General features: G+C 58.5%; 1 protein-coding gene across 1 annotated transcript in view; it reads left to right on the top strand.

Moving 5' to 3' along the window:
• The window catches only part of RNF213 (ring finger protein 213), a 76,170-nt gene that overhangs the window by 9,077 nt on the left and 44,295 nt on the right, over positions 1-22,798 (top strand). The window contains exons 5-20 of the mRNA XM_040989374.1: positions 2,260-2,433; positions 2,911-3,150; positions 3,875-3,997; positions 4,311-4,474; positions 5,752-5,904; positions 6,433-6,632; positions 7,682-7,965; positions 8,959-9,218; positions 9,713-9,910; positions 14,585-14,807; positions 14,995-15,050; positions 15,719-15,872; positions 16,924-17,091; positions 17,793-17,882; positions 19,104-19,226; positions 20,672-20,852. Of these exons, the coding sequence (XP_040845308.1) occupies positions 2,260-2,433; positions 2,911-3,150; positions 3,875-3,997; positions 4,311-4,474; positions 5,752-5,904; positions 6,433-6,632; positions 7,682-7,965; positions 8,959-9,218; positions 9,713-9,910; positions 14,585-14,807; positions 14,995-15,050; positions 15,719-15,872; positions 16,924-17,091; positions 17,793-17,882; positions 19,104-19,226; positions 20,672-20,852 (2,791 nt within the window). The remainder of the gene's footprint in view (positions 1-2,259; positions 2,434-2,910; positions 3,151-3,874; positions 3,998-4,310; positions 4,475-5,751; positions 5,905-6,432; positions 6,633-7,681; positions 7,966-8,958; positions 9,219-9,712; positions 9,911-14,584; positions 14,808-14,994; positions 15,051-15,718; positions 15,873-16,923; positions 17,092-17,792; positions 17,883-19,103; positions 19,227-20,671; positions 20,853-22,798) is intronic.

Here is a 22,798-nt window from a genome sequence, read left to right as displayed (position 1 = left end):
CTGTGGGGCATCACCCAGAACAGCCACACACGCCGACAGGGAGTGCTTGACGGAAACCAGAGGCACAGAAAGAATGCAAGAAGAATTAACGACTGGGGACCTGTGCAGTGGCTCCATTGACCCATCTTCCGTCTTTAAGCTCCGGCATCCCGTATGGGTGCCGGTTCTAATCCCGGCAGCTCCACTTCCCATCCAGCTCCCTGCTTGTGGCCTGGGAAAGCAGTCGAGGACGGCCCAAAGCCTTGGGACCCTGCACCCATGTGGGAGACCCAGAAGAGACTCCTGGCTCCTGACTTTGGATCATGTCAGCTCTGGCTATTGTTGACATTTGGAGAGTGAACCAGCAGATGGAAGATCTGTCTTTCTGTGCTTGTAACTCTGTCTTTTAAATAGATAAGCCTAGGAGGGATGGGAGGAAGGAAAAAAGGAAGGGAGGAAGGAAAGAAGAAAGGAAACAGCAGTTTAGAGATGGAATCCTTTGGAAGAGTGAAGAAGGAGAGACAGAGGAAGATCTTGTCTGCTGGCTCACTCCCCACGCGGCTGCAATGGCTGGAGCTGAGCTGACCCAAAACCAGGAGCCAGGAGCTTCTTCCGGGTCTCCCACACAGGTGCAGGGTCCCAAGGCTTTTGGCCATCTTTGACTGCTTCCCCAGGTCACAGGCAGGGAGCTGGTGGGAAGTGGAGCAGCTAGGATGTGAACTGGTGTCTCTCTTCCTCTCTGTATATCTGACTTTGCAATAAAAATAAATAAATCTTTTTTTTTTAATTACAAAGTCAGATATACATACAGGAGGAGAGACAGAGAGGAAGATCTTCCGTCCGATGATTCACTCCCTAAGTGAGCACAACGGCTGGTACTGCCGATCCAAAACCAGGATCCAGGAGCCTCTTCTGGGTCTCCCACGCGGGTGCAGGGTCCTAAGGCTTTGGGCCGTCCTCGACTGCTTTCCAGGGCCACAGGCAGGGAGCTGGATGGGAAGTGGAGCTGCCGGGATTAGAACTGGCGCTCATATGGGATCCTGGGACGTTCACGGCGAGGACTTTAGCCGCTAGGCCACGCCCCGAGCCCAAAATAAATAAATCTTAAAAAAGAAGAAAGTGCTGAAGGGAAAAGGAGGGCCACTGGCGAGCATTATGTATTTTGGTAAAGTATTCCTAGAAAGTTGGGGCAGAATGCAGATTCTCCCAGATAAGCTCCGGGAGAAGTCCCCACCCCCTTTGAAAGTGTGCCTGGGAAAGGAGATGGCGATGCTCTTGCTACAAAATAACAGAGATGAGTCGGAGAGCCTGCGCAGCCTGGCTGTTCCCGCAGGAGGGTCTGTCCATGGCCATGACAGGTCTGGCTGGGATGCAGGAAATGGCCATTTGGATTCCTTGTTCCGTTTCTTTGTTTTTTTTTTCTAGAGGGGTTGGTGTGTTGGCTCAACTGGCTAATCCTCCTCTTCCAAGTGCCTGCATCCTATTTGAGCACAGGTTCTAATCCCAGCAGCTCCACTTCCCATCCAGCTCCCTGTTGTGGCCTGGGAAAGCAGTCAAGAAAAGCCTTGGCACCCTGCACCTGTGTAGGAGACCTGGCAGAAGCTCCAATGGTTGTGGCCACCTGGGGAGTGAACCAGTGGATGGAAGATCTATCTCTCCAGGGGGGGAAAATATATATAAATATATGTATATATATATAAAGGCAGAGCAACAAGGAAGAGAGTGAGAGAGAGATTTTTTATTGCTGCTTAATTCCCCAACATGGCCACAATGGTGGCGGCTGGGCCAGAGTGAAGGCTGGAGTGAGAAACGCCGTCAGGGTCTCCCACACGGGCGCAGGGTCCCAGGCATCCTGATTATCGTCTGCTGCTTTCCCAGGTGTGTTGGCAGGGGGCCGGGTTGGAAGTGGAGCAGCCGGGACTCGGAGCAGTGCCCAGCTAACGTTCCAGTCGAATCTGCTGCACTACAGCGTGTCCCCTAATCCCGGTGCTTTTCCACCCTTGCTGTCCGCTATAGTTTGGTTTTTCAGAAAAGACATAATTCTTAGGGTCACGGCGGGAAACGTGCATGAGTGTTGATTCTCAGACACACGCAGCTGCCCCCACGTGTCGCAGAACACAGCGTGGGGTAGGCGCTGCATGGCCACAGCCAAGCGCCGCCTGTCCCCTTGCCGTGCACTCAGTTTCCCAGGTTTCTAAGGTTGCGGTTTGGCGGCGGTGAGCTGCTGTCCTGGAAGGTTGCGGGTGTGAGCGGTCCTGCGGGCTCTCGTTTTCCTATTAGAGCAAAAAGAAAAAGAGGAAGAAGAAGAAGAGCTGTGACACTGCCACTTCCTCACAGCTGGACTCCTTGCATCCAGCTCCCTCTGACCTCTCCAGTCTGAATTCGCTCCAGAACTTTGGATCCAAAGACGCAGCTCAGCTCCCGCCCCAGCCCCTGTCCCAGCCCCAGCCCCCACCCCAGCACCAGCCCCAGCCCCTGCCCCAGCCCCTGTCCCAGCCCCAGCACCAGCTCCCACCCCAGCATCAGCCCCAGGCCCAGCCCCCGCCCCCGTCCCAGCCCCAGGCCCAGCCTCTGTCCCCGCCCCAGCCCCTGTCCCAGCCCCAGTCCCTGTCCCATCCCCAGCCCCCACCCCAGCACCAGCCCCCACCCCAGCATCAGCCCCAGCCCCTGTCCCAGCCCCAGCCCCCACCCCAGCACCAGCCCCCACCCCAGCATCAGCCCCAGGCCCAGCCCCCGCCCCCGTCCCAGCCCCAGGCCCAGCCTCTGTCCCCGTCCCAGTCCCTGTCCCAGCCCCAGCCCCTGTCCCAGCCCCAGCCCCAGCTCCCGCCCCAGGCCCAGGCCCAGGCCCAGCCCCAGGCCCAGGCCCAGGCCCAGCCCCAGGCCCAGGCCCAGCCCCAGGCCCAGGCCCAGCCCCAGCCCCTGTCCCAGCCCCCGCCCCTGTCCCAGCCCCAGCCCCAGGGAGGCAGCAGCTCTTTACCGCGTAGTCCCAGAACCCAGGACCCAGTCAAAGGGAAAGACCTGGACCCTGTCAATCTGCCCGGGAGTAGAGACCTCCCTGTGGAGGTGCCCAGCCCTACAGTCGCTGGCCAGGCGGAGTCACAAGGTGACAGTACTGAGCCCGGGACAGCAGATCAGCCAGACCAGCGGATGGCGGAAGCCCTGGCTTCTGGGGTGAGTCCCTGGTGGAGGTGGCTAGGGGCTGGCAGGAGTCCCTCTGTCCCTCTGCTGTGGCCTGCAGCCCCAGATGTCTCCCTGGGAGGTGTCCTCGGGTGTTCCTGGGGGGAAGGCCAGGGAGGGGCGCCACCCAGGCCCGGGACCTCCGTCTGCCTTTTCATCTGTGTCCTTGGCTGTGAGCTTCTCGGGTCTAAATTTATTTGAGAAGATTACCTGAAAGGCAGAATTACAGAAACAGAGCAGAGCGTTCTTCATCGCTGATCCACTCCACAGATGGCCACGATGGCAGGGGCTGTGCCAGGAGGCAGGAACCCGTTCCAGGTCTCCACTGTGGGGCCACTGCTTCCCAGGTGGATCAGAAGTGGAGATGCAGGGACTCGAACCAGTGCTCATATAAGGTGCTTGGATCACAGGCAGGGCTTAGCCAGCTGCGCCACAATGCCGGCCTCTCTCCTTTCTTAAATGTATTTGAAATGAGACCGAGATCTTAGAAGCATCTGTTCACTCTCCAGCCATCCAGGACAGCTGCGGCTCGGCTGGGCCAGGAGGAGGCCGAGCGCCAGGCACTCCATCCTGGGCTGCCACCAGGGTGGCAGATCCAAGTCAGTAGGCTGGAACCCGCGGCCCTGCCAGGGCAGGCCCCAGGCTGGCAGCCAAAGGGCACGGATGCCTTCTCTCTGCAGCCTGCGCCAGCCCTCACACCTGCTTCTCCTTCTCACAGGCGCTGCAGGCTGCAGCTGAGCCCGCTGCGCCAGAGAATGAGGCAGGCAAGGAGGTGAAGGGCAAGGCCCAGAAAACCAAGCAGCCGCCGGCCGGTACCCCTGCTTCCAAGAAGCCCTGCCAGGTAGGGCGGCTCCTTCCCGAGAGTGCGTGGGGGCCAAGCAGCAACCGCAGAGGGAGCTGCGGGCCGGGGGCGGGGTGTCCCAGCCGCTTCGCTTATAGGGGACCCGAAATCAGGCATGGTGGGCTTCTCCCTTGAGAAGCAAGGAAGCTGCTGCCCCTCAGAGTGGTGAAGGGCTGGAGAGGATGCTGACCAGATGGGAGGCCACGGCAGAAAGACCAGAAGGTCCTGGAAGGTTCCAGCAGGGAAGAGCTGATTCTGAGGGGCAAAGAGGAAGGCGTGGTTTTAGGGTTGGGGGTTTTGTTCCTTGTTCCAGGAATCTGAATCCAAAGACATGAGCACAGCTGTTCATGGAAAACAAGCAGACACGGACAAGAAGGCAGAGCCTGAAAAAGTCCCCAGAAAGTCAGAAGGAAACCGCAGGAGCGCCACAGCTGCTCCAAAGAACGAGAAACCGAAGGGCCGAGAGGCTGTGGCCAGGTGGGCCTGGGCAGCCAGGAGCAGAGGGCAGGACGAGGTGGGGGCTGGGCAGCTGGGAGGGGAGGGCAGGACGGGGTGGGGGCTGAGCAGCTGGGAGGGGAGGCAGGACAGGGTGGGGGCTGGGCAGCTGGGAGGGGAGGGCAGGACGGGGTGGGGGCTGAGCAGCCGGGAGGGGAGGCAGGACAGGGTGGGGGCTGGGCAGCTGGGAGGGGAGGGCAGGACGGGGTGGGGGCTGAGCAGCCGGGAGGGGAGGCAGGACGGGGTCAGGGGCTGGGCAGCTGGGAGCGGAGGGCAGGACAGGGTGGGGGGCCTGGGCCCTGCTTTTAGGGAGACAGGAACTGACCAAGAGGTGGGAGGACGGGCATGCGTCCCCATCTTTCCTGGTGATCCCTTGGGTCCAAAGCCGGTGTGGGGGCTGATGCTGCAGAGCCGCAGGTGAGGCTGCCAGCTGCGATGCCGGCATCGCAGGTGGGCACCGCTTTGTCTTGCTCCGTTTCCGCTCCAGCTCCCTGCTCACGGTCTGTGAAGGCAGCAGTGCTCGAGGTTCAGCCTGCAGCTGTGCGGGAGAGCCGGGGAAGCACTGCCTTTACCCGGCCCAGCTCTGGTTGTTGCAGCCATTCCAGGAATAAAGCAGCAGATAAAAGACTGTTCTCTCTGTAGCTCTGCTTTTTTTTAAGGATTACTTATCATTTCAAATGAATACAGACAGACAGGACTTTCATCTGCTGATTCACTCCCCAAATGATTGCAATAGCTGGGACTGGGCCAGGCTGGAGCCAGGAGCTAGGAACCTCTTCTGGGTCTCCCATGCGGGCGCAGGGTCCTGGATGGGAATCCCTGTGGATGAAAGGTGCGGATTTAGGGTCCGGCACGGTAGTCCCTGCCTTACATGCGCCGGGTTCCCATATGGGCGTCGGTTCCTATCCTGGTGGCCACGTTTGCCATCCAGCTTCCTGCCTGTGGCCTGGGAAAGCAGTCCAGGATGGCCCAAAGCCTTGGGACCCTGCACCCGTGTGGGAGACCTGGAAGAAGCTACTGGCTTTGGATCGGATCAGCTCAGCTCTGGCCGTTGCAGCCACTTGAGGAGTGAACCAGCAGATGGAAAATCTTTCTCTCTCCTTCTTGCTGTAAATCTGAATCTCCAATAAAAATAGACAAATCTAGAACAAGAGAGAGAGAGAAAAACAGAGAGAGAAACAGGCAGGCGTCTGGGGCACGTGTGTGCGTGCACGTGTGGTCGGGCTTGGATGACGGTCTCTGCCTTGGCCTCCCTGCAGGGTGCTGAGCCCTGGAGAGGGAGTCACGGTGTACTTCCATGCCATCGTGTCTCCACACTTCGGCGTCAATCCCAACCGTCACAAAGTGTTCGTCAGAGGAGGAGAGGAGCTGGGAAAGAAGTGGTCGGACGTATGTGAGATGAACTATACCAAGTGAGTCTCCAGGCCCATGCACACAGCTTCCCCCGGAAATGCACGGCCTGGCCAAAGGCGCAGGCCGCGTGGAGGTCTCCTGTCGTTTCAAGGTGGCCCTTTGGCCCTTGGGCCTGTCAGGGCACTGTGTCATGTTCTGGAAGCATCCTTCCCCTTGGCCTCGGTCTCCAGTGTTGGGTCTGCATGTGGGAACATGTTGGGGCAACTCAAGGTTTTGGGATGGGGTAGGGGGTGACTGAGCAGCGTCCCTGGGGTGGTGGGATCGTAGAGTGATGGGGCACTGTGGTGTCCCCAGGGTGCTGGGGTCACTGGAGTGAGCCTGGGGTGATGGAATCATTGGAGGTCGTGGGTTCCCTGGGGTGTCCCCGGGGTGGTGGGGTCACTGGGGGTGGTGGGTTCCCTGTGGTATCCCCAGGGTGCTGGGGTCACTGGAGTGAGCCTGGGGTGATGGAATCATTGGAGGTTGTGGGTTTCCTGTGGTGTCCCCCGGGTGGTGGGGTCACTGAGTGGCGTCTCTTATGTTCGCAGAGACTTGGGTGAGGTCGGGTACCTCGTCGAGGGCAGCTTGCTCATCTCCAGGCAGCACCTGGACAAGGCCATCCCGTACAAGTACTTCATCTACTGCGAGCAGGGCGACAACCAGTACGAATTCATCTACAAGAAGCAGCAGAAGAATGGGCACGTGAACCGCTGCCTGATCGTGAAATCGGACCTTGTGGGCTCGGGAGGTGAGCCCGGACCCACCGGTGGCCAGCCCTCGCCTGCAGAGTTAGTGAGCTGACCACCGAGGCCACCTAGGGTGTGGGGCTGGGACCTGGGGGGAAGACAGCAGTTAGCAGATTCCCGGAGTAGGAGAAGGGGCGGGGGCGAGCGTTGGGACTGACCCTGCCCAACAATGTCCTGCTGGTGATGGAGCGAGATGTCCCAGGACCAGCAGCCCCAGCCTGCACCCATACACCTGTGCCCACCTGGGGCCTCCTCCTTCAGGCTGTGGGGAGTTTGAAGACCCTCTATGGCTCCCCAGAACTTCTTTGGGCAGTGCCTGCTCCATGGCTCTCTGTTCCATCCCTGGCATTGGCCTGTGCCCCCTACCCACCCCTGTGCCACCATTCCCAGGCCTCCCTTGGGCAGTGCTTGCCCCATGGCTCTCTGCTCAATCCGTGGCATTGTCCTGTGCCCCATCCCCAGCTCTGCTCTGCACCCTGCGGCCTGGGCACATGTTGAAGGAGCAGGAGGTTGGGGGGCCGACGAGGGGCTGGGAGATGTGTCCATGAGAAGACATTCTCAGGCGGCCATCACAGCCTGCAGGCAGCCCCAGGCAGGGCTGCGCTGGGCAGACAGGCGGCCTAACCTTGGCAGGAGGTCATTGCTGCTTGCCCTGGCTGTGACAGTGGTGTTTGTCATCTGCTGATGGGGCAGTGCTCCTGGGCCCTTGTCCTGTCCTGTGTCTCACTGGCCCTGGAAGCCACTGCAGGTCCAGCCCCTGCCCCGATGGGCTCTGTGTGAGGCTGCTGTAATTGTGCCATCCTCTGTGGGGTGGCAGGTGTCTGGCACTCGACTGTAGTGTGGAGCCTGGCATGCTTCTGCTGGCTGGGTTCACCCACTGGTGACTCGGGATGCTGTGCCCATGGCCTTGACTCTCCCTGCCACGGAAGGGTTGCTCGGACCCTGCCTCTGGCCGAGTCCTGGTGACACTCACTCCTGCCCTCCCAGTGCCCCAGCCCCTCTGCTGGGCTCTGAGGGTTGTGACGATGGCATGGGCCTGGCTTTCCCCTAGACTGGCACCAGTATGATGACAACATCTGCATGAAGCCACCAGGGATGATTCAGAAATTCATTGACACCATCCTGGACAGCTCGCGGAAGGACCTGGTGAGGGGGAAGCAGCTGGCGGCCAGCATCATGCTGGACGGCATCTTCAGCATCCTGCAGGCCTGGAGCGCGGTCAACCTCAGCAGCTTCCTCAGCCAGTTCCAGCAGTTCTACAGCGTTGTCCGCGTGCCCATGGTTCACACGGGGAAGCCCCAGGAGTGGACCGAGCTGAAATATGAGGTGCACGAGGTACCAGGCTGTTTCTGTCTGCTTTTAAAAAATGCATTTGATTGATTTATTCAAAAGGTGGAGCTACAGAGAGAGAGGGAAAGAGGCAGAGAGTGAGCAGGCTGGCACTGGCTAGTTCATTCCCCCAAATAGCAACCGTGCTCAGAGCTGGCACAGGCTAATGCCAGGGGCTGCAGCTTCATCCTGGTCTCCCACACTGGTGGCAGAAGCACCGGCGCGTGGGCCGGCTTCTGCTGCATTTTTGGGTGATGTGCAAAGAGCTGGATCCAAAGTAGCAGAGTCAGAACTGAGGCCCGCATTCCGGCCTCACTGCCACCCCCTCCCCAAGCTTTCACTTCTGTCCCCAACTGCCTGAGAAGGCTGCTGGGCTCACATGGCCACTAGGGGGTCCCTTTTTTATGGTTCACTCCCCAAGTGGTTGCCACAGAGCTGAGCTGATCCAAAGCCAGGAGCCAGGAGCCAGGAACTTCTTCTGGGTCTCCCACGTAGGTGCAGGGTCCAAAGCTTTGGACCGTCCTTGACTGCTTTCCCAGGTCATGTGGGGGGGAGCTGCTGGGATTAGAACTGGTGCCCATATGGCATCCTGGCGCATGCAAGGCAAGAACTTTAACCAGTAGGCAACTGGGCCTGTGGGGTCCCTTTGTTGGGAACTAGCTTCTAGCCTGCTTCCTCTCTCCTCCCTCCTGAGTCCTGCCCAGCAGCTGCCCCCCCCCGTGGCCCGGGGCAGAGTGGACATGAGTCCTGGACACCAGCTCACTGCTCCTTCCCGCCTGCCGCCCCGCCAGGGCCGTGCAGACCTGCACAGTCTCAGGGGTGATGGCAGGGCACCCCAAGCCCCGTGTGGTCCCCACCGCTCCAGGTGCTGTACCTGCGGCCTGAAAGCCTAGAGCAGCAGGTTTGGGGGAGGGTGGGCTGACCCTGTCGTGCACCCCCACTCCTCTGAGGCAGCCAGCCCCTTGAGCGCGCTGGCATCTACTCTGTCTTGGGGCCCAGGTAAATATGCACCTGTGGAATTGTCTGAATGTGCGGATGGCACCATTTCTGGATGGCAGAGGCAGGGACCAAGTGCCTGAAAGCTGCCCCCTGAGCAGCAGGCTGAGGGTGGGCCTGCTCGTCCTCTTCGCCGTGGAGAAGATGGACATGTCACTTCCACAAAGCGACCTGAGCCTGCTGTGCCGCCTGCTGGTGCCCAGCGCCCGTTCCCCCAACGCCATCCACGAGGACCTCAGCCTCTTTCCAGGCACCTTGCACAGGTAGGTACCTCTCGGAGCCCTTTGTCGTGACTGGCTCTGCTGGCCGGGCCCCCGAAGGAAAGGCTGAGACTGCCTGCGTCCTGGCGCAGGGCTGGCCTTGCCTGAGGAGACCTCCAACCGCTGGGGTCGTTGTGCGTGGCTGGTTGTGGCTGTGTTTGATCAGAGCCTGAATTTGCTTTCTGGGCTTTTTATGCCTGGAAGCACCTGCTAGGGTGTGTGTCTGCCATCTCACGCAGGTGCACACCCAGGGGAGGAACTCCAGTCAGGAGGTGTGCAGCGTGGGGTTAGGGTGGGGGTCAGCAAAGGGTTTGGGGCGGGAGACATGCAGTTGCAAGTTTAGTGTGGGCGATGGGTAGATGGGGGGGTCACAGGCCTGTTGGGAAGGCAGCCCCCAGGCGTGCCGCATGCAAGCTGCTCAGCTGGGCAGTGATGGAGGGGCACGTCTCACACAGCCCAGCTGCCATCAGCTCACCGTAGCTCCTCCGCCCTTGCAGCTGGCGGGCATCCTTGACCAACCTGTGCCAGAAGTGCATGGACGACAAGGTGGATGACTACCTGGGCGTGCTGCCCGTGCTGCACTACTTCATGGACCTGTCGCCACCCAGGAGGGACGGGGCCAGGCAGTCTGAGGACAGCTGGGCAGCCCTGGAAGGAATCTCCTACTCACAGTTCCGGGAGAAAGCATCAGACGGGTGAGTAGTGGGCTGCGTGCAGGCGCGGGACTCCTGGGTCCGGTTCTTCCACTGGGCTTCTCCGAGTGAGGTGTTGGGGTGCTGATGGCATGTGGGTGCCTGTGTCCCAGCGAGTGAGTCTCGCACGCCTTGACCACCTTTAAGCACCGGGAACTGGAAGGGACATAGATCACCGCTGTTGGCACTGAGGGGGCCGGAATTCCGGCTTCGTCCAGTTGGGGATGGGTTGGTGTGGCCGGTGCTTCAGGGCCTTGTGTGTTACATGGGTATAGGGTCCAAGCACTCGTGCCAGTTCCAGCTGCTTCCTGGGGCCATTAGCTGGGAGCTGGATGGGAAGCGGAGCAGCTGTGACAAGAACTTGCTATGCCACAGTGCCACCCCATTTGGGAGGCTTTTATAAGCATCCATCCCTGCGCAGGTACTTTCTTGAGATAAATTCCTGCGGACGGCCGTGCTGTGTCAGGGACTGGGTGTATGCAGGATGTGGGCTCAGGGCAGAGTCTAGACCTCAGACCCAAACAGTAAGGCCCCCGCTGCATCGCCAGAAAATGATCACCAGGGCAATGCAGACGCACGGGCTCCGGGCAGGTGCCTCCCTACACACTGAGCGTTCTCGAGTCATGGCGACCACTTGGGGACCTTGTTGTGGGCCGGTGCCTGCGACACACAGCTTCCCGTGTCAGCACCGAGTCAAGTCCCGGCAGCTCCCTGACAGTGAGCTGGGAGGACAGTGGTCCAAGAGCGTGGGCGCCGTCAGCCCCGTGGGAGAGCGCACGGGGGGAGGCTGCCTTCAGCCTCGCCAGCTCCGGCAACTTCTCTTTTTCTCTCTGCCTTTCAAGTAAGCAAATAAATTAATAAAATTTTAAAACCTCATAATGAGAAAAATATATTGCCATGTGATTTTATAATGATTTCTTTTAAAAAATTTGTTTATTGGAAAAACAGAGAGAGAATTGGAGAGGAATATCTTCCATCCACGGTTTCACTCCCCAAATGGAAACAATAACTGGGGCTGGCCCACGCCAGAGCTAGGGGCTCGGAGCTGCTTCCTGGTCTCCACGTTGGGCGGCAGGGCCCATGCACTTGGCCCGTGCTCGGCTGCCTTCCCAGGAGCTAGATGGGAAGCTGAGTCATCAGGACTTGAACTTGCACTTGGATCTCCGACCCAGTGTGGCAGGAACTACCCTAGTGCATGGGCTGCAGTGCCAGCCCTGCACCTGCTCTGTTCTGAGGTGAGTGGGCCGCTCCTAGAGAGTACAAGTTTGGAAGGCAGCTGATCGGTTAAAAACGCATGGTGTCCAAAAAATAGGAGTTGAGTTGCATATTTCTGTAAAGAAGATACCTGTGCTTAACATCATGGATCATCAGGGAAATAAAACCGGAGCCGTGCAGGATCCCTCCCGGGCCTGAGCACACACACACACACGCACACACACACACCATCCCTCCCGGGCCTGAGCACACACACACACACACCATCCCTCCCGGGCCTGAGCACACACACACACACACGCACACACACACACACACCATCCCTCCCGGGCCTGAGCACACACACGCACACACACACACACACACACACCATCCCTCCCGGGCCTGAGCACACACACACACGCACACACACACACGCACACACACACACCATCCCTCCTGGGCCTGAGCACACACACACACACGCACACACACACACCATCCCTCCCGGGCCTGAGCACACACACACACACACGCACACACACACCATCCCTCCCGGGCCTGAGCACACACACACACACACACACACACCATCCCTCCCGGGCCTGAGCACACACACACACACACACACACACACACACACCATCCCTCCCGGCCTGAGCACACACACACACGCACACACACACACACCATCCCTCCCAGGCCTGAGCACACACACACGCACACACACACACCATCCCTCCTGGGCCTGAGCACACACGCACACACGCACACACACACACCATCCCTCCTGGGCCTGAGCACACACACACACACACACGCACACACCATCCCTCCCGGGCCTGAGCACACACACACACACACGCACACACACACACCATCCCTCCCGGGCCTGAGCACACACACACACGCACACACACACACCATCCCTCCCGGCCTGAGCGCACACACACACACGCGCACACACACACCATCCCTCCCGGGCCTGAGCACACACACACACACACGCACACACACACCATCCCTCCCGGGCCTGAGCGCGCGCACACACACACACACACACACACACACACACACACCATCCCTCCTGGGCCGAGCACACACACACACATACACACACACCATCCCTCCCGGGCCTGAGCACACACACACACCATCCCTCCCGGGCCTGAGCACACGCACACACACACACACACACACACACACACACACACACACACACCATCCCTCCCGGGCCTGAGCACACACACACACACGCACACACACACACACACGCACACACACACACACACACCATCCCTCCCGGGCCTGAGCACACACACACACACACGCACACACACACACACACACATACACACACACCATCCCTCCCGGGCCTGAGCACACACACACACACACACACACACACACACATACACACAATCCTTCCCGGGCCTGTTAGGGCTGAGCACACACACACACGCACACACACACAACACCACCAGCATTGGAGGTGGGGATCTCTGGGCCCAGCTGTGGGGAAACGGGGTGACTTTATGCTAGGGAATTCCTGTCAAGCTTCCCCTACGACCCTGCAGTTCTGCTGTGGATCACAGATAGGAGATCCCAGCAGGAACTTGAGCGTACCCTTGTGCACCCATGGGCACAGTGGCACTGTCCCCTGTAGCCAGGAGGAAACAGTGCCCATCCAAGGATGAGAGGGCACGCATGGCGTGGTCTGTCTGTGCCAGGGGAAGCAGTGCCTCTCCAAGGATGAGAGGGCACGCATGGCGTGGTCTGTGCCAGGGGAAGCAGTGCCCCTCCAAGGATGAGAGGGTACGCATGGTGTGGTCTGTCTGTGCCAGGGGAAGCAGTGCCCCTCCAAGGATGAGAGGGCACGCATGGCGTGGTCTGTCTGTGCCAGGGGAAGCAGTGCCCCTCCAAGGATGAGAGGGTACTCATGGTGTGGTCTGTCTGTGCCAGGGGAAGCAGTGCCCCTCCAAGGATGAGAGGGCACGCATGGTGTGGTCTGTCTGTGCCAGGGGAAGCAGTGCCCCTCCAAGGATGAGAGGGCATGCGTGACGTGAACTCCTAGAAGAGGTTAAGTGGTGAACTTGGCATCACAATTCCTGTGGTTTTCAAGACCCCTGCCAGCTCCAGCTGCATGGGCTCCTCACCTGTTGGGTATTGGCTGGCATCCCTGGTCTGCACCCACTTTACTCCCATGCCCTCCACACTCGCTTCTGTTTCTGTAACGGGATATGTGTTCCTTCCTTGTGGAGTCCCCTGGGGCGCAGCCTGGGACACCCACATCCTGTGCCGGGATTCCTGGGAGGGGCAGAGGCAGGCCCTGCTCGTGCACTTGGGACGCAGCAGCGTTGCTCCAGTGCTTGGGCCCCCAGCGGCCACGCGGGACACCTGTTGGAGCTCCTGGCTCTTGTCGCCATTTGGGGAGTGCAGCAATGGTTAGATCTCTCTTCCTCCTTTCCAATGGAAGCAAACTTTTTAAAAGATAATTGCATTATTGTTCCTTGACTGCTGTTGGAAGCCAAACTTATATTGGCTATGTAAGTGCTTGATTTTTCATTTTGTTATTGTTTCAAACGGTTCGTGGTTTGACAAGGCAGAGGGCGGGAGAGAGCTGCTGGGCTCTTGTTTGCACGGTTCCGAGCGGAGTCAGCGCCGCCGGAAGGCCCCCTGCTCACCCACCTCTACTGCAGTGCAGCCATCCTCACCATGGCAGCCTGCTTTTGGTCAGGAGTTATTTATTTGAAAGGTAGGAGTTATCGCATAGAAGGAGAGACAGAGGCCTTCCATCTGCCGGTTCATTCCCCAAATGGCGACTGGGACTGGGCCAGGCTGAACCAGGAGCCAGGAGCTTCTGGGTTTGCGCTGCGGGTGCAGCCTCAGGCACTTGGATCTGAGGTGCGTGAGCAGGGAGCTGGATGGGAAACGGCGGAGATGGGCCTTGAACTGCTGGTGCTCATCCTAGATGCCAGTGCTGCAGGTGGCAGCTTCACCCACTGTGCCACGATGTTGATCCCTCCACAACTTTCTCATCTCCATAGACTGTGTCTCTGTCTCCTTCAAACCCTGGCTGCTCATTCCTCTCCAGCAGCCCTGGCACCACCCCACACCCTGTTCGGCTTCCTGCCTGCCAGTGACGCCTAAGGCCTACCTGGGAGTGGATTCTCATTGGATTTGCCAGTGAGACGTAGAGGGAGCGTGATCCAGCTGCCATGGGCTGATCCACAGCCCAGCGGCCCGGCCAAGGGCGGGAGTGAGGCTCCCGTAGTCTAGGTCTCCCAGAGGACCCAGGAGCCGCGTCACCCAGCCGTCAGCCCTGCCACTCAGGATTTGCAGCCTGGGTCTCTGTGACGCCACGCAAGGCTTGTGGTTTGGTGACTTCGAGCAGGACACTCTCGTCCGGGTCCCTCCACGTGGCCCTCTGGTGGTCTCCAAGCCCAGCTCTCTGCTGCTCTCACCTTGTATCCCATGCCACAGGAACCGGCTGCTTGAGTTCCTGGATCAGAACCAGCACCTGCTGAGCCTCGATGAGTATCTCTTCCGCTCCTGGTTCAGTCTGCTGCCTCTGGGCCACTTGGGCCACTACATGGAAAACTTCGCCGAGCACCTGAGCGACTGTCCAGTTCGGCTCCTGGACTGCCTCCAGGGAACCGCCCATCGGCTGCAAGGACTTGGGCCAGTGTCGGATGCGGAAGTGAAGGTGTGTGGTCCGTGGCGGGCGCTCCGCAGCTGATGAGATGGAGCCATTGAGCCTTCCCTTCCCTTCCCAGGAGGTGGAGGGGCAGAGGTGCTGGGGAACTCAAGTTTGTTGATGGTTTTGTGTTTTTTTGGCCAAGACATTCTGTCCTGTTTCAACCCTGCTTGCTGTCTCTCCTTCACTGCCCTAGGATGTTGACAGTCTTTTGAGAACGCTGCTGCACCTGCTGGAGATCTGTCACACTGTGTGAGTAGGAGCACGGGGCCCATCAAACTGTATTTCATGTCTCTTTGCAAACTAGTCACGTAGCCATCAGATTGTTTGGAAGGTTGCTGGATTTGCGTGTTTGAAAGGCGCGGTGGCAGAGAGCGGGGAGCTGGGGATGTCCCACCTGCAGCTTCACTGCCTAGATGGCTGCCATAGCTAGGGCCGGGCCAGGCTGGAGCCAGGCGCCTGGCACCTCCGCCTCTTCTCCGAGTTCAGGGAATTCACTTGTGAATATTACAGCTTGCTTGTTTAAAATGCTTTTTAAAAAAATTTTCATTGTATAGGAAGGGCTTAGGGATGGTGGTCTTCCATCCGCTGGGTCACTCCCCACATTGCTACAAGCCAGGGGTCCAGTGCCCAGTCTGGGTCCTTCCCCCTGGGGTGGGGGTCCCAAGCACTTACACCATCACCTGCTGCTTCTAGAATACATGGTAAAGGCTGTGGTGGGAGGGAGTGCAGCGGGGCCTGGCACCCTGGCACTCCACTCTGGGACTCAGCTCAGAAGCAAAGGTGGCAATAGAACACTTTGCTTCCTTCTCACGTGGGCTGCAGGCGTTGGACAGGGAGGGTCTGGGACATGTGGTGGGTGGAGGGGCCCCGTGCCCTCCTGCCTCGATCCCACAGCTTCTCTCGGTGTTTGGGGGCAGGATCCTGAAGGCAGGCCTGCTGCAGCCCTGCCGGGCCCTGTGCGTGAGGCTCCACGAGGTGGTCTGCAGCAGCGTTAAGCACCTCAGGTTTTACGAGATCCTGGCCTTGTCGGCGGAGGCTGTGTGTACACTTCTCACCCCGCAGCCCCAAGCGGTGAGTGGGGTGGCGCGGGGAGCCGTCAGAGCCGTGGGGCAGGGCACTTCCACACCTCTCACCGTGTGCTCGCTCCGTCAGGCCATCAGGCCCTCCAGCCCTGCTCCTCCACCTCCCTCCCCTGCAGGGACCCCGGTTCCGATTTCTGTCCCAGGGTCAGCGTGTCTTGAGTGCACCCCCTGTGTCTGGCTGTCCTCACTCAGTGTGTGTCCCCATGGGTCTGTGTGACACTGGTTGTTGCCGCCTCCTGTCTGGGCAGTGTGCATCCTCCCGGAGTTATCACTTCAGATTTTCTATTTAGCGTGTCTGTGTGTTCATGTTGAGGTTTAGATGTTTTCATTACGCTGGGCCCAAGGCTTTGGGTCATCCTCTGCTGCTTTCCCGGGCCACAGGCAGGGAGCTGGATGGGAAGTGAGACAGCTGGTCCAGCCTGTTCCACTCCTGGTTGAGAACTGCCTGTGCCATCTGACCCACTGTCTACCAGCAGGATTTCCTCATTTTTCAGATAGTCCTTTCCTCGCACCCCCCTTTTCTGTGCCTTGAAAATACCCCGTGCTCTGTCGTCTTGGCACTCCCCCAGTTAGTGCCTCTGTCGCCTGTCCATGTCCGATGGTTCGCTCCTTGTGGCCAAAGCCAACTGCTTGATGCCTGTCGCCGTGGCCGTGGCCCAGTCCACAACAGGGGCGATGTGTGTACATTTCGTGGTCTTGGTTTTCCTGTGACCTGAGCGGCTTAGGCAGGGCAGCACACACGCAGCCACAGTGAGGGGACGGCCTCTCCCTGGGACCTGGGAGGCCGCCAGGTCCGGGTCCCTGATACCTGCACTATGTCCGCTTCTTGATGGAGGCCTCGGGCCTAGGGGAAGGAGGTTGGTGCAGGAGTGGGGTGGGGTGGAAAAGGAAGTTACTGCTCCTCCTCCTCATGAACAGCATGGAACATTCTGGGCAAATGAAAGAACTTGTCCAAGGGGCCTTCCCACAAGACCTGTGTGATGTCTGCAGGAGGCCCTGGGGAGAGGTGAACGCCCGAGGGGATGCTTGTCTTCCTGCAGGATTCGGCGGGGGGGCCGGAAGAAGCCGTAGGGGAGAACTCGGGCATCACTGACTTCCGGGACACTCTGACCACGACCAGGGCCTGGCTGCAGAGCGTCTTCGTGGAGAGCATGCTGCAGAGCTTGCATCCGTCCAGCGTCCGGTTCACTTATAAGCGGGAGATCCAGGTGAGCTGTGGGGCAGTGAGCAAGTTCTCAGGGCTCTAGGGTGGAGGCTGATGGTGGTATTGATGGTGATGGTGTTGGTGGTGGTTGTGACAGTGTGCTGTTGACCGTGATGGTGCTGATGGTGATGGTGGTATTGGTTGTGATGGTGTTGGTGTTATTATAGGTGATAAGGGTGGTGACGGTGATGATGTATTGGTAACAGTGTTGGTGGTTATGATGGTGTTGGTGATGGTGTTTGTGGTGATCATGGCACAAACAGGTCTCATGGGCTCTTATAAAGCTGCATCTGAAGGGAGCTGAGGTGTTGGGTAGGGCAGCTGGGGAGAGGGCAAAAAATGCATCTGCCTGTGGCACAGCCTGATGGGGTCTGGCCGAAGAAATTTGGCATGAATTGGATCTCGGAGAAGCCATGTGACAGAGCTGGGGAAACTGCGGAAGTCAGCCTGAACTCTTGAACATTCTCAACATCCTGAGAGTTTGGAAAGGCCTTGAAGCTTTTTCAGAAGGCAGGCAGCACGCGCTCCATGTTGGGCCTGTCCCTGGCTCGGACCGTCGGACAGTCGGGTCATCAGGCAGGGACAGGCCAGGGCCATTGCGATGGTGGCCAGTCCGGCCCACGAGGGCAGGGCTTGTGTCCTCCTGTCGTGAGATGATGCTGGGCCCCAGCTGCTCAGTCTGTCACTTTCGTGTGGGTTTTGCAGGTCTGGAGACGGCTGGTGGAAATAAGCTTCCCCTCGGAGCTCGGCTGGAAGGAGTCACTGCTGGGAGACCTGGAGGGAAGGCTGCGGCAGGTGCGACAGCTGCCTAGGCTTGCAGGAGTGGTCAGCAGCTGACAGAGGGGGCGAGACTCCCCTCCTCACCCCCATCCCACCCTCCTCTCTTTATTTCTTTCCTTCCTTCCTTTTCCCTTCCCTTATCTTAGATTTGTGGTTTTTTTTTTTTTAAGATTTATTTTATTTTCATTACAAAGTCAGACAGAGAGGAGGAGAGACAGAGAGGAAGATCTTGCATCCAATGATTCACTCCCCAAGTGAGCGCAATGGCCGGAGCTGAGCCGATCCGAAGCCAGGAGCTCTTCCGGGTCTCCCACGTGGGTGCAGGGTCAGGAGCCAGGAACCTCTTCCAGTCTCCCATGCGGGTGCAGGGTCCCAAGGTATTGGGCCGTCCTCCCTGCTTTCCCAGGCCACAAGCACGGAGCTGGATGGGAAGTAGGGCCACCAAGATTAGAACCGGCGTGCATATGGGATCCCAGCACATGCAAGGCAAGGACTTTAGCCATGAAGCTACCACGCAGGGCCTACATTTTTTTCTGTATCTGGTAAAGCGGGGGGAGCCCCACCCAGTCAGAGAGGGCAATTTTTCATCTGCCTGCTCACTTCCCAAATGGCCATAATAGCCAAGTCGGGGGCCGGGTTGGACCCAGGAGCCAGAAGCTGCATCTGGGTCTCCCACATGGGTGGCAGGGGCCCCAGTAATAGGGCGTCATGGCTACCTCGCAGGTGCACTGGCAGGAAGGTGGATGAGAGTTGAGCTCGGGCTCTGACATGGGTGTGGGTCACCCAGGCAGCGGCTTAGCCTGTGAGCACCTCAGTGTGTGCTGCTCTGATCCATCCCGTGTGGTTTGATCCTGCGAGCATGTTTCAAAGTTGTATCAGGAGAAGCCCAGGAGAGCATGGGGTGACACCCTCCCCCATACAGAGCCTGCCTGGGTCTTGCTAAACACCGAGAGATCTGAAGGAAGACAGAATACTCTTCATTTGGAATTCAGACTGTAAGCAGATTGGATTTTACACAATCTATGGAACTATTATGTGGCTCTTTTTGGGTGATCAGAAGCCAGGAAAAAGCCTCATTTTTCAAACTTCACTGGTTTCCTGACGTCTGTGCTTGTCTGTGTCTGAGCTCTGCTGGTTCAGGATGTGGGCTGCGGAGGAACAGGGGACCTGGGAAAATTGTGGTTGGGCGACATTGCAGGCAGCCCCCGGAAGCTCTCACTCCTGCCACTGTTGCAGGAGAGGCCCCGCACCCAGATCTACGCCTACTGTGACACCTGCTGGGACACCGCAGGTCCCCAAGACAGCGTGGCCCAGCGCTTCGAGAAATGTGTCATTGATGCCGTGAGCTCAGCCTGCCAGGTAAACCAAGCTCTCTCCCGGGCCACGCTGGGACGCGTGTGCAGCAGCTCAGGGCTGTTACTGAGGGGGCTGGCTGCAGTCCTGTGCAGATGCAGGAGCTGCAGGTGGTCTTCGCTTCCTGTTTGGAGTACGATGCTGAGAACTGGGCTTCTCCCCCAACACTGAGGTTCCTGTTGCTGGAGCTTTAGGTATCACGTGACATGACAGCCACTCCGGTGTTATCTTGGCCCAAAAGATCTTTTAAGTTTTTTTTTTTTTAAACATTTATTTACTCATATTCATTTGAAAGGCAGAGGTTCAGAGAAATAGAGAGATCGTCCATCTGCTGATTCACTTTCCAGGTGACTGCAGTGATTGCCCAAACTCAGCCAGACCGAAGCCTGGCGCTCCAGCCGGCTCTCCCACGTGGGTGCAGGGAGCCGAGCGTTTGGACCGTTCTCTGCTGCTTTCCTAGGTCATTAGCAGGGAGATGGATCAGAAGTGGCGTAGTGAGGGCTTAAGCAGTGTTCCGGTGTGGGATGCTGGTATTCCAAACATTGACTTATTTGTTTGTAAAACAGGATAGAGAGAAAGAAAGAGAGGCTTTAGACAGGCTCCAGTCTGCTGGATCAGTCCACAATTACCCACAGCATTTGGAGCTGGGCCAGGCAGGCCTGGAGCCGGGAGCTGAGACTTCTATCCAGTCTCCCCTCAAGGCTGGCAGGGTCCACCTGCTTGGATTCTTGTCACTGCTTCCCAGGGTGCATGTCAGGAGGAAGTTGGGGTCAGGCGCAGAGTGGGGACTCGAACCCGTGCACTGCAAGAAGGGATGTGAGCGTCCCAGGTGAGCACACCAAATGCTGGCCCTGCCCGACGGCTTTGAGAAGGCGTCCCTTCCTTTCTCGTAAAGCTCCGGATTGTCATATCACACATAATACCGTTCTCCGCTGAATGTCACAGTTCTGTGGCCCTGGGTTTATCCACAGACCCTGTGCAGCCACCTCGGTGGGCTTTGTCCCCACCTCAGAGAGAGGCTCCAAAGCTGTCAGCCTGCCCATGCCCGCCCCAGCCACTCTCTGCAGCTGTGTCTCGGGACTTGTGGGGTGTGGTCTTTCACGCCAGGCTGATGGCTCTGAGCCTGCCAGAGTGTGTGTGTGTGTGTGTGTGTGTGTGTGTGTGTGTGTGTGTGTGTGTTTTCTTTCCCCACCTGTCCACAGTCGGGCCGGTGACTAACCCTTTTGGTGCTACTCTCTGTAGATTGGGGATCTAACTCGGAGTGGAACTGCCAGGTCTGTATGTACGTGTGTGTGTGCCTTCCCATCTCTGTGCTGACCCCTGACGCCGTCGGCAGCAAGCAGGATGAGATGCGCTCCTGTGCTGTCCCTTCAGGCTCTGGCCGACTGTGCGCCAGACCTCTGGAGTGCTGGGAAGCAGGGACTCCCTCCTCTTTCTGTTGTCTCTCCCAGTCTCAGACCAGCATCCTCGAGGGGCTCTCCTGTCAAGACCTGAGGAAATTTGGCACCCTGGTGTCTGCCGTGATCATCAAGTCCTGGCCTAGACGCCACGGGCAGGCCGTGGACGACTTTGATGAGATTTTGAAGCACCTGCTGACGGGACCCGACGTGACGCATCTCTGCAAGTTGTACGGTGTGTCCCCGAGGTGCTGGGGCACAGGGTTGTGGGGCTGGCGCCTGCTGGGGACAGGCTCATGTTTAATGGGGGAGGGAGGCAGAGTAGCTGGAGGGGCCCAGGGGGCCTGGGCTGTCTTGTGTTACAAGGAAGGCCAGTATCACTGAGTGCCTATGCGTGCCAGCTACCCTGCTCATGCAGCGTTTGAAGCATGCTTTCCGCACGTCCTCCTTAAGGCCCTGTAGTCAGCATGCAGAGCAGGCCCTTGTCTGCCGCGACTTTCATGGAAACATCTGTCGCGTTTCCCTCTACCTTCTCCCCGTTCGGTGGCTCATTTCTCCGACAGATTGGTCAGTCTGTTTATCGCTCACAGAGGGAACCTGGCCTGCACTCGAGACTCTTGCAGTTAGGGCGAAAGCTGGCATTGTTACCAGCGGTGCAGACAGGCTTGGTCCCCACACAACATCCAGAGAGAAATTATTGGAGATTAAACTAGCATAGAAAAAAAATTCTACCATCTAAACTGACGCTAAAGTTCACATTGAAAGTTTGGTGTGAAGGGCAGAGGGCCCATGTCTGGGACCCTGCTCCCCTGGGCTGTGCAGTGTTGCCAAGGCTGTGTCGCTGGCCTCCAGTGCCCAGGATGCACTCAACTTTTTTACATTCCAGGTGGGGGCGTGTGAAAAGAGACATATATGTGGTGAAGCATGTATTACTGAAGTGAGGGGAGGCAGTGTGGTGTGAGCTGTGTGTCCCTGAGGTGAGAGGAGGCCATGTGGTGTGAGCTGTGTTTCCCTGAGGTGAGAGGAGGCGTGTGGTGTGAACTGTGCTGTCACCCTGAGGTGAGGGGAGGCGTGTGGTGTGAGCTGTGTGTCCCTGAGGTGAGAGGAGGCCATGTGGTGTGAGCTGTGTGTCCCTGAGGTGAGAGGAGGTGTGTGGTGTGAGCTGTGTGTCCCTGAGGTGAGAGGAGGCCGTGTGGTGTGAGCTGTGTGACCCTGAGGTGAGAGGAGGCGTGTGGTGTGAGCTGTGTCCCTGAGGTGAAGGGAGGCGTGTGGTGTGAGCTGTGTGTCCCTGAGGTGAGAGGAGGCATGTGGTGTGAGCTGTGTCCCTGAGGTGAGAGGAGGCCATGTGGTGTGAGCTGTGTCCCTGAGGTGAGAGGAGGCGTGTGGTGTGAGCTGTGCTGTGACCCTGAGGTGAGGGGAGGCCATGTGGTGTGAGCTGTGTGTCCCTGAGGTGAGAGGAGGCCGTGTGGTGTGAGCTGTGTCCCTGAGGTGAAGGGAGGTGTGTGGTGTGAGCTGTGTCCCTGAGGTGAGAGGAGGCCGTGTGTGGTGTGAGCTGTGTGTCCCTGAGGTGAGAGGAGGTGTGTGGTGTGATCTGTGTGTCCCTGAGGTGAGAGGAGGCCGTGTGGTGTGAGCTGTGTGACCCTGAGGTGAGAGGAGGCGTGTGGTGTGAGCTGTGTGTCCCTGAGGTGAGAGGAGGCCGTGTGTGGTGTGAGCTGTGTGTCCCTGAGGTGAGAGGAGGTGTGTGGTGTGAGCTGTGTCCCTGAGGTGAGAGGAGGCGTGTGGTGTGAGCTGTGTGTCCCTGAGGTGAGAGGAGGCGTGTGGTGTGAGCTGTGTGTCCCTGAGGTGAGAGGAGGCCATGTGTGGTGTGAGCTGTGTCCCTGAGGTGAGAGGAGACCGTGTGGTGTGAGCTGTGTGTCCCTGAGGTGAGAGGAGGCCGTGTGGTGTGAGCTGTGTGTCCCTGAGGTGAGAGGAGGCCGTGTGGTGTGAGCTGTGTCCCTGAGGTGAGAGGAGGCCGTGTGTGGTGTGAGCTGTGTGTCCCTGAGGTGAGATGTGCTGGTCTCCTGGATTGGCTCAGCCTTTACAAGGGAAACAGCTCTCTCCTGGTTGATTTTTACCTTTTTGAGTGTCATGTCTGTGAACCAAGGAAGTTGTGTTGTTGTGAGGCACACGTCCACACCTCTG

The sequence above is a fragment of the Ochotona curzoniae genome, unplaced genomic scaffold, assembly GCF_017591425.1.
Source record: "Ochotona curzoniae isolate NIBS_2020 unplaced genomic scaffold, NIBS_Ocur_1.0 contig_523, whole genome shotgun sequence".
Lineage (NCBI taxonomy): Eukaryota > Metazoa > Chordata > Mammalia > Lagomorpha > Ochotonidae > Ochotona > Ochotona curzoniae.
This window is presented reverse-complemented; position numbering and strand designations above follow the sequence as displayed.